This window comes from Heptranchias perlo, chromosome 10 (assembly GCF_035084215.1).
Source record: "Heptranchias perlo isolate sHepPer1 chromosome 10, sHepPer1.hap1, whole genome shotgun sequence".
NCBI classification, from domain to species: domain Eukaryota; kingdom Metazoa; phylum Chordata; class Chondrichthyes; order Hexanchiformes; family Hexanchidae; genus Heptranchias; species Heptranchias perlo.
The window spans coordinates 6,450,104-6,463,072 of record NC_090334.1 but is presented as its reverse complement, the minus strand read 5'-3'; the positions used below and the strand labels follow the sequence as shown (position 1 = coordinate 6,463,072).

General features: G+C 40.9%; 1 protein-coding gene across 1 annotated transcript in view; it reads right to left on the bottom strand.

Annotated features, from left to right (window-relative positions):
• Positions 1–12,969, bottom strand: part of capn3a (calpain 3a, (p94)) — a 214,451-nt gene that overhangs the window by 51,895 nt on the left and 149,587 nt on the right. Inside the window, exon 7 of the mRNA XM_067991181.1 lies at positions 4,370–4,455. Within this exon, the coding sequence (XP_067847282.1) occupies positions 4,370–4,455 (86 nt within the window). The remainder of the gene's footprint in view (positions 1–4,369; positions 4,456–12,969) is intronic.

Sequence of the window (12,969 nt, the reverse complement as noted above, 5' to 3'; positions counted from 1 at the left end):
CACGAGGGAGAAAGGTAGAGCAACTAAAACTAGAGCTCCCTGGATGACAAAAGAGATAGATACAGGGGTGGTGCCAGAGGACTGGAGAATTGCAAATGTTTCACCCTTGTTCAAAAAAGGGTGTAAGCATAAACCCAGCAGATACAGGTCAGTCAGTTTAACCTCGGTGGTGGGGAAACTTTTAGAAATGGTAATCCGGGACAAAATTAACAGTCACTTGGACAAGTGTGGATTAATTAAGGAAAGCCAGCATGGATTTGTTAACGGCAAATCATGTTTAACCAACTTGATTGAGTTTTTTGATGAGGTAATAGAGAGGGTCGATGAGGGCAATACAGTTGATGTGGTGTAAATGGACTTTCAAAAGGGGTTTGATAAAGTGCCGCATAATAGGCTTGTCATCAAAGTTGAAGCCCATGGAATAAAAGGGGCAGTGGCAGCATGGATACGAAATTGGCTAAGTAATAGGAAACGGAGAGTAGTGGTGAACGGTTGTTTTTCGAACTAGGACCATTGCTTTTTTTGATATGTATTAATGACTTGGACTTGGGTGTACAGGGCTCAATTTCAAAATTTGCAAATGACACTAAACTTGGAAGAGTAGTGAACACTGAGGAGGATAGTGATAGACTTCAAGAGGACATAGATAGGCTGGTGGAATGGGCAGAAACGTGGCAGATGAAATTTAACACAGAAATGTGTGAAGTGATACATTTCAGCGGAAGAACAAAGAGAGGCAATATAAACTAAAGGGTACAATTTTAAAAAGGGTGCAGGATAAGAGAGATCTAGGGGTATATGTGCACAAATCGTTGAAGGTGGCAGGGCAGGTTGAGAAAGCGGTTAAGAAAGCATATGGGATCCTGGGCTTTATAAATAGAGGCATAGAGTACAAAAGCAAGGAGGTTATGATGAACCTTTATAAAACACTGGTTCAGCCACAACTGGTGTATTGTGTCCAGTTCTGGGAACGCACTTTAGGAAGGATGTGAAGGCCTTAGAGAGGGTGCAGAAGAGATTTACTAGAATGATTCCAGGGATGAGGGACTTCAGTTACCTGGATGGACTGGAGAAGCTGGGGTTGTTCTCCTTAGAGCAGAGAAGGTTGAGAGAAGATTTGATAGAGGTATTCAAAATCACAAAGGGTCTAGACAGAGTAGATAGAGAGAAACTGTTCCCATTGGCAGAAGGGTCAAGAACCAGAGGACATAGATTTAAGGTGATTGGCAAAAGAACCAAAGGCGACATGAGGAAAAACTTCTTTACACAGCGAGTGTTTAGGATCTGGAATGCACTGCCTGAGGGAGTGGTGCAGGCAGATTCAACCATGGCTTTCAAAATGGAATTGGATAAGTACCTGAAGGGAAAAAAAATTCAGGGCTACGGGGAAAGGGCAGGGGAGTGGGACTAGTTGGATTGTTCTTGCAGAGAGCCGGCGCGGACTCGAAGAGTCAAATGGCTGTAACCATTCTGTGATTCTGTGGCTGGACAGGTGGGCAGAAAAGTGGCAAATGGAATTCAATCCGGAGAAGTGTGAGGTAATGCGTTTGGGGAACAAGGTTAGGGAATCCACAATAAATGAGAGGATACTGAGAAGTGTAGAGGAACAGAGGGACCTTGGATTGAAGGTAGCAGGACAGGTAGATAAGGTGGTTAATAAGGTATACGGGATACTTTTCTTTATTAGCCGAGCAGGGAGGTTATGCTCGAACTGTATAAAGCATTAGTTGGGCCACAGCTAGAGTACTGCGTACAGTTCTGGTCACCACATTACAGGAAAGATGTGATTGCACTAGAGAGGGTGCAGAGGAGATTTACGAGGATGTCGCCAGGACTGGAGAATTTTAGCTATGAGGAAAGATTAGATAGGCTGTGGTTGTTTTCATTGGAACAGAGGAGGCTGAGGGGTGATTTAATTGAGGTGTATAAAATTATGAGGGACGTATATAGAGTGGATAGGAAGGATCTATTTCCCTTAGCAGAGGGGTCAGTGACCAGGGGGCATAGATTTAAAGTAATTGATAGAAGGATTAGAGGGGAGATGAGGAGAAATCTTTTAACCCAGAGGGTGGTGGGGGTCTGGAACTCACTGCCTGAAAGGGTGGTAGAGGCAGAAACCCTCAACTCATTTAAAAAGTACTTGGATGTGCACTTGAAGTGCCATAACCTACAGGGCTATGGACCAAATGCTGGAAAGTGGGATTAAGCTGGATAGCTCTTTATCGGCCAGCACGGACAAGATGGGCCGAATGGCCTCCTTCTGTGCCGTAACTTTCTATGATTCTATGATTCATAGATACTGTCACACCCTGTAAATGTAACTCACGAATACTGTCAAACCCTGTTCAAATATTACTCACAGATACTGTCAGACCGTTTTGATATTACACACAGATACTGTCAGACTCTGTTTAAATATTATAGATACTGTCACACCCTGTAAATATTACTCACAGTTACTGTCACACCCTGTAAATATTACTCACAGATACTGTCAGACCCTGTTTAAATATTACCCGCAGATGCTGTCAGATTTTGTTTAAACATTGCACCCAGATACTCTCGGATCCAGTTTAAATTTACTCAGATATTCTTAGATCCTGTTTAAATATTACTCACATTGATACTCCCAAACCAAATATTACTCACATAGATCTTTTAAACATGTGGCATTGCTGAACCACTTCCACTTTAGGTCTTCTATGCACATACCAAACTGAAGGGACAGGAATGCAGGAATGCTATGTGGAGTGTACTGCACAGAGGCACAGACCCTAGATTTATAATTACATTTCTACCTCACAAGGTCCTGCTTTGTCCCAACCAATGAACTTCATCCACCTCCTTGCTGTGTTTCAAGATAGGGCTGTGTTCATTCGCAGGGTGGACGTTGAATTTCCTGCATGTGTTCTTCTATTTACCAGAATTCGTCAAAGAGAAAGCCATTGCTGATGATATCCACGCAGAAGGGGCTACTAACACCGGATCAGAAGTGGGAGCTCTGTCGATCTCTTGCCACGCACCCCACCCGCCCCCCCCCCCCCCTCACTGAGATGCTGAGATACCTCTTGCAGTCCAGCTGAGATCAGCTAACTCGGAGCAGGAGACCCTGTGGACCTGTATGACTCAGCTGCTTACTGGATAAATTCATCGAGCCAGCATGAATTTCCTTTAGGAGTTTTTCCCACTTCCCCGGTGGCCTCCTTCTGTGCTGGAAAGTTCTATGGTTCTACTGTTCAATTTCCACAGGGGTCACTGGATAATGATCAGATGCAGGAACTCTGGCTGGCGCTTCTACCACCATCCTTGCTTACATCAGCTGACTCAGCATTGGCCGGGGATCAAACCCGGGGACTTTCCGGGCCTGTATGATCAGTAAAGAACTTGCATGGTGTAGTTACACAAAGGGGCGCCTCCATTCTTTACTTCAGCTATGATTGGCAGTGAGGGACTGAAATGTACTTATTGGGAATGACACGGTGGCACTAAGTGAGAGCAAACTACTGAACAGTGCCATAAAAAGAGGGTGAACGCTGACTCCTGATCCAAGCTGCAATAGGCAGGAGGGCACTGAATACATCCTGTAATGTCACCAAGGAGAGGCGGGGAGAGTCATACCTGGGCAGTTTAAGGCAGACAACAATTTGCGTTTGTATAGCACCTTTAACACAGGAAACACCCCCAGTTCTTCACAGGGGAAAAATGGATGTCAATCAGTAATAGAAGAGTAGGAGAGGAGACCGAAAGCACGGTCGGAGAGATGGGTTTTGACGGAGGTTTTACAGTAAAGGAGAGAAGTGGTAAGGTGGAGGTGTTTAGGGAGGGAGTTCCAGAAAGTAGGGCCAAGGTGACTTAAGGCACGGTCACCCCTGGGGAAGCAGACAGAGCCAGAGACCAGAGTCCGGAGGAACAAACGGATACTTGGAACTGGAGGAAAATGCAGAGGCAGTGTGCAGCAAGGCCGTGGAGAGATTTGTAAATGAGGTATTCCATGCATGGGGACAGGGCTCCAATAGAGTGATGCTGAATGAGCAGGACTATTTGTGAAACAGGATACAGGTGGCAGATTTTTAGACAAGTTGAATTTGGTGTCAGGTGAAGCTTTGGAGGCCATTGGAGTGTGGAGATAATTGAAACATGGACAAGGGTTTCAACAGTCTCGGTGACAGATAGGACAAGGGAAGTGAAGCTCAGCTCTGAGTTGAATGGACACCTAGATTATACATCACTTGGTTCAGCCTGAGGGAGCAACTGGGAAGGTGAGATGGGTGGGAAAGGTATGAGCAAAAGAGGTATTGGCTTGAGCTGGGAACAAAGAAGTTGCCCCGGAATATGCCCATGATAAATATTTAGAAAAAAGAAAACATACTTGTCACTCCAGCACCCATTCCACTCCACCGATCCCCATGGGTTCCTCAAACGCAGTAACTTTACCTTCTGACTTTTATAAGTAACCTGTTGTTGAAATTACTATTGTCATTTATAGATAAAAATCAGACACTAACACACAATAATAAACACAAACATACAAACCCAAACTATATACCAATTAACATCATCGCCAGGAGTTTCCTCCATGGGCACAACCCAGAATTTAGACCTGAAAATGTGCCCATTTTGCCGATTTCAAGTTACTCCCAAGTATCCTCCCAATCTCAACAGAATACATCAAACTTAAAATGGGCATAAACAATCGGAAAGAACTGAACTCACACCATGGCCTCGATATTTATGTGGAGGAGGGGAGGGTGCAGGCGGAACCGGCAAATCCTGGGGACGCCAAGGTCCTGCCGATACTAACGGCAGGACCTCACTGTCATTTTCTTCTTCCATTTCCCGCCCGGCAGCCAGCCAGATTGACAGACTGGCCGGCTACCGAGTGGGAAAGCCAGCGGCAGGAGGCCGCAGTCGGGGACCCTTGGGGACAGTCCCCGGCAAACGGAAGAGATTGGGGCTTGGGATCGGGGCTTGGTGGTGGGGTGGGGTGGGGTGGGTGGCCAATCACGGCAGGAGCTACAGAGAGGCTGCAATGGTTTGCTTGAGGAGCCGGGAGAAGCACTCCTGCTCCTTCTGACCCACAAGGTGTGGTGTAAAAAGCACTTACCTTCTGGAGCCGGCTGCTCCCGTCTCCATTCTGCTGCCTGGTTTTCCAACCCTTGAGAAATCTGGCCGGCAACCATTAAATTTAAATCAGACTCCCAACTGCCTATTTAAATATTATAATGATGTGTCCCGCCTCTCCAAGATGGGATAGACGCACGTACGCACGCCAAGAAACCCGCAGGCGTAAAAATAGTGGCAGTCACTTACTACGGCATGTTGGGGTCGCGTTCTCTGCTTTGTCATTTTTAACACATCCCCCCAACCTTATCTTGCCTGTCGTGGGGGGGGTTTAATATCAAAGCCCATATATTTCTTCTCTGAGTCTTAAAATTTATGTTTCAACTCCTTTAACCATCATTCATGCACATCAGGCACAGCATGTTTAAGAACCTGAAATCGGTGAAGCTTTTCAATTATTAATGTGACTTAACTGTGCTACAAAAATCCATTCAAACAATTTGAGAGTCGGGGGAGTGGCCAGTTTAGTGAGAGTGGCCAGTTTTGTGGGCAAAGATTCGATTGGGCGGGGGTTTGATGGACGGACGCAAAAGATGGAGGAGACTTGAGCGTATTGTAGTTAGGTGTTAACTCATTAACACCCAGAATTCTGCAGCCTTCTAAGCCATGAAATTGGTTTGCGCCCAGATTACCTTAAGACCATAAGATCATAAGAGATAGGAGCAGGAGTAGGCCATTCGGCCCCTCGAGCCTGCTCCGCCATTTAATGAGATCATGGCTGATCTGATTTTTACCTCAACTCCACTTTCCCGCCCTTTCCCCATATCCTTTGACTCCCTTCCTGATCAAAAATTTGTCTAACTCAGCCTTGAATGTATTCAATAACAGCCTCCACAGCTTTTTGGGGTAAAGAATTCCAAAGATTCATGACCCTCTGCGAGAAGAAATTCCTCCACATTTCCGTCTTAAACGGGCGACCCCTTATTCTGAGACTATGCCCCCTAGTTTTAGATTCCCCCATGAGAGGAACATTGTGGGTGTCTCTAATGGAATGGAAATGGAGGGGAAGCTCCAAGCCAAGGTACACAAACATATAAACCACAACTATACACAAACATACAAACCACAACTGTACACAAACATACAAACCACAACTGTACAAACATACAAACCACAGCTGTACAAACATACAAACCACAACTGTACAAAAATACAAACCACAACTATACACAAACATACAAACCACAACTGTACAAAAATACAAACCACAACTGTACACAAACATACAAACCACAACTGTACAAACATACAAACCACAACTGTACACAAACATACAAGCCACAACTGTACAAAAATACAAACCACAACTGTACATAAACATACAAACTACAACTGCACAAACATACCAACCACAACTGTACACAAACATACAAACCACAACTGTACACAAACATACAAACCACAACTGTCCACACATACAAACCACAACTGTACACACATACAAACCACAACTGTACACAAACATACAAACTGCAACTGTACAAACATACAAACCACAGCTGTACAAACATACAAACCACAACTGTACACAAACATACAAACCACAACTGTATAAACATACGAACCACAACTGTACACAAACATACAAACCACAACTGTACAAACATACAAAACACAACTGTACATAAACATACAAACTACAACTGCACAAACATACCAACCACAACTGTACACAAACATACAAACCACAACTGTACACAAACATACAAACCACAACTGTCCACACATACAAACCACAACTGTACACACATACAAACCACAACTGTACACAAACATACAAACTGCAACTGTACAAACATACAAACCACAGCTGTACAAACATACAAACCACAACTGTACACAAACATACAAACCACAACTGTACACAAACATACAAACCACAACTGTACAAATTACAACTGTTCACAAACAGACAAACCACAACTGAACAAACATACAAACCACATCTGTACAAACATACAAACCACAACTGTATAAACATACAAACCACAACTGTACACAAACATACAAACCGCAACTGTTCACAAACATACAAACTACAACTGTACACAAACATACAAACTACAACTGTCCACACATACAAACCACAACTGAACAAACATACAAACCACATCTGTACAAACATACAAACCACAACTGTACAAACATACAAACCACAACTGTACACAAACATACAAACCGCAACTGTTCACAAACATACAAACCACAACTGTACACAAACATACAAACCACAACTGTCCACACATACAAACCACAACTGTCCACACATACAAACCACAACTGTACACAAACATACGAACCACAACTGTAAACAAACATACAAACTACAACTGTCCACACATACAAACCACAACTGAACAAACATACAAACCACATCTGTACAAACATACAAACCACAACTGTACACAGACATACAAACCGCAACTGTTCACAAACATACAAACCGCAACTGTACACAAACATACAAACCACAACTGTCCACACATACAAACCACAACTGTACACAAACATACAAGCCACAACTGTACAAAAATACAAACCACAACTGTACACAAACATACGAACCACAACTGTGCACAAACATACAAACCACAACTGTACAAACATACAAACCACAACTGTACACAAACATACAAGCCACAACTGTACACAAACATAACGATTGTACACAAACATACAAACCACAACTGTACATAAACATACAAACTACAACTGCACAAACATACCAACCACAACTGTACACAAACATACAAACCACAACTGTACACAAACATACAAACCACAACTGTCCACACATACAAACCACAACTGTACACAAACATACAAACCACAACTGTCCACACATACAAACCACAACTGTACACAAACATACAAACTGCAACTGTACAAACATACAAACCACAGCTGTACAAACATACAAACCACAACTGTACACAAACATACAAACCACAACTGTACACAAACATACAAACCACAACTGTACAAACTACAACTGTTCACAAACAGACAAACCACAACTGTACACAAACATACAAACCATAACTGTACAAACTACAACTGTTCACAAACAGACAAACCACAACTGAACAAACATACAAACCACATCTGTACAAACATACAAACCACAACTGTACAAACATACAAACCACAACTGTACACAAACATACAAACCGCAACTGTTCACAAACATACAAACTACAACTGTACACAAACATACAAACTACAACTGTACAAACATGCAAACTGCAACTGTACATAAACATACAAACTACAACTGCACAAACATACCAACCACAACTGTACACAAACATACAAACCACAACTGTACAAACATGCAAACTGCAACTGTACATAAACATACAAACTACAACTGCACAAACATACCAACCACAACTGTACACAAACATACAAACCACAACTGTACGCAAACATACAAACCACAACTGTCCACACATACAAACCACAACTGTACACAAACATACAAACTACAACTGCACAAACATACAAACCACAACTGTACATAAACATACAAACTACAACTGCACAAACATACCAACCACAACTGTACACAAACATACAAACCACAACTGTACGCAAACATACAAACCACAACTGTCCACACATACAAACCACAACTGTACACAAACATACAAACCACAACTGTCCACACATACAAACCACAACTGTACACAAACATACAAACTGCAACTGTACAAACATACAAACCACAGCTGTACAAACATACAAACCACAACTGTACACAAACATACAAACCACAACTGTACACAAACATACAAACCACAACTGTCCACACATACAAACCACAACTGTACACAAACATACAAACCACAACTGTCCACACATACAAACCACAACTGTACACAAACATACAAACTGCAACTGTACAAACATACAAACCACAGCTGTACAAACATACAAACCACAACTGTACACAAACATACAAACCACAACTGTACACAAACATACAAACCACAACTGTCCACACATACAAACCACAACTGTACACAAACATACAAACCACAACTGTCCACACATACAAACCACAACTGTACACAAACATACAAACTGCAACTGTACAAACATACAAACCACAGCTGTACAAACATACAAACCACAACTGTACACAAACATACAAACCACAACTGTACACAAACATACAAACCACATCTGTACAAACATACAAACCACAACTGTACAAATATACAAACCACAACTGTACACAAACATACAAACCACAACTGTTCACAAACATAAAAACTACAACTGTACACAAACATACAAACCACAACTGTACAAACTACAACTGTTCACAAACAGACAAACCACAACTAAACAAACATACAAACCACATCTATACAAACATACAAACCACAACTGTACAAATATACAAACCACAACTGTACACAAACATACAAACCGCAACTGTTCACAAACATACAAACCACAACTGTACAAACATACAACCCACAACTGTACACAAACATACAACCCACAACTGTACAAACATATGAACCACAACTGTACACAAACATACAAACCACAACTGTACAAACATAGAAACCACAACTGTACATAGAAACCACAACTGTGCACAAACATACAAACTGCAACTGCACAAACATACAACCCACAACTGTACACAAACATACAACCCACAACTGTACAAACATATGAACCACAACTGTACACAAACATACAAACCACAACTGTACAAACATAGAAACCACAACTGTACATAGAAACCACAACTGTGCACAAACATACAAACTGCAACTGTACACAAACATACAAACCGCAACTGTTCACAAACATACAAACCACAACTGTACAGACATACAACCCACAACTGTACACAAACATACAACCCACAACTGTACAAACATATGAACCACAACTGTACACAAACATACAAACCACAACTGTACAAACATACAACCCACAACTGTACACAAACATATAACCCACAACTGTACAAACATATGAACCACAACTGTACAAACTTACAAACCACAACTGTACAAACATAGAAACCACAACTGTACATAGAAACCACAACTGTGCACAAACATACAAACTGCAACTGCACAAACATACAAACCACAACTGTACACAAACATACAAACTGCAACTGCACAAACATACAAACCACAACTGTACACAAACATACAAACCGCAACTGTACAAACATACAAACCGCAACTGTACATAAACATACAAACTACAACTGTACAAACATACAAACCACAACTGTACAAACATACAAACTACAACTGTACAAACATACAAACCACAACTATACACAAACATACAAACCACAACTGTACATAAACATACAAACCGCAACTGTACAAACATACAAACCACAACTGTACAAACATACAAACTACAACTGTACAAACATACAAACCACAACTATACACAAACATACAAACCACAACTGTACATAAACATACAAACTACAACTGTACATAAACATACAAACTACAACTGTACAAACATACAAACCACAACTATACACAAACATACAAACCACAACTGTACACAAACATACAAACCACAACTGTACACAAACATACAAACCACAACTGTCCACACATACAAACCACAACTGTACACAAACATACAAACCACAACTGTCCACACATACAAACCACAACTGTACACAAACATACAAACTGCAACTGTACAAACTACAACTGTTCACAAACAGACAAACCACAACTGAACAAACATACAAACCACATCTGTACAAACATACAAACCACAACTGTACAAATATACAAACCACAACTGTACACAAACATACAAACCGCAACTGTTCACAAACATACAAACTACAACTGTACACAAACATACAAACGTCAACTGTACAAACATACGAACTGCAACTGTACACAAGCATACAAACCGCAACTGTTCACAAACATACAAACTACAACTGTACAAACATACAAACTACAACTGTACACAAACATACAAACCGCAACAGTACAAACATACAAACCACATCTGTACAAACATACAAACCACAACTGTACACAAACATACAAACTGCAACTGTACAAACTACAACTGTTCACAAACAGACAAACCACAACTGAACAAACATACAAACCACATCTGTACAAACATACAAACCACAACTGTACAAATATACAAACCACAACTGTACACAAACATACAAACCGCAACTGTTCACAAACATACAAACTACAACTGTACACAAACATACAAACGACAACTGTACAAACATACAAACTGCAACTGTACACAAGCATACAAACCGCAACTGTTCACAAACATACAAACTACAACTGTACAAACATACAAACTACAACTGTACACAAACATACAAACCGCAACAGTACAAACATACAAACCACATCTGTACAAACATACAAACCACAACTGTACACAAACATACAAACTGCAACTGTACATAGAAACCACAACTGTGCACAAACAGACAAACCACAACTGAACAAACATACAAACCACATCTGTACAAACATACAAACCACAACTGTATAAACATACAAACCACAACTGTACACAAACATACAAACCGCAACTGTTCACAAACATACAAACTACAACTGTACACAAACATACAAACTACAACTGTCCACACATACAAACCACAACTGAACAAATATACAAACCACATCTGTACAAACATACAAACCACAACTGTACAAACATACAAACCACAACTGTACACAAACATACAAACCACAACTGTCCACACATACAAACCACAACTGTACACAAACATACAAGCCACAACTGTACACAAACATACAAACCACAACTGTACACAAACATACAAACCACAACTGTCCACACATACAAACCACAACTGTACACAAACATACAAGCCACAACTGTACAAAAATACAAACCACAACTGTACACAAACATACGAACCACAACTGTACACAAACATACAAACCACAACTGTACAAACATACAAACCACAACTGTACACAAACATACAAGCCACAACTGTACACAAACATAACAACGATTGTACACAAACATACAAACCACAACTGTACATAAACATACAAACTACAACTGCACAAACATACCAACCACAACTGTACACAAACATACAAACCACAACTGTACACAAACATACAAACCACAACTGTCCACACATACAAACCACAACTGTACACAAACATACAAACCACAACTGTCCACACATACAAACCACAACTGTACACAAACATACAAACTGCAACTGTACAAACATACAAACCACAGCTGTACAAACATACAAACCACAACTGTACACAAACATACAAACCGCAACTGTACACAAACATACAAACCACAACTGTACAAACTACAACTGTTCACAAACAGACAAACCACAACTGTACACAAACATACAAACCATAACTGTACAAACTACAACTGTACAAACATACAAACTGCAACTGTACACAAACATACAAACCGCAGCTGTTCACAAACATACAAACTACAACTGTACAAACATACAAACCACAACTGTACACAAACATACAAACTGCAACTGTACACAAACATACAAACCACAACTGTACAAACATACAACCCACAACTGTACACAAACATACAACCCACAACTGTACAAACATATGAACCACAACTGTACACAAACATACAAACCACAACTGTACAAACATAGAAACCACAACTGTACATAGAAACCACAACTGTGCACAAACATACAAACTGCAACTGCACAAACATACAAACCACAACTGTACATAAACATACAAACTACAACTGCACAAACATACCAACCACAACTGTACACAAACATACAAACCACAA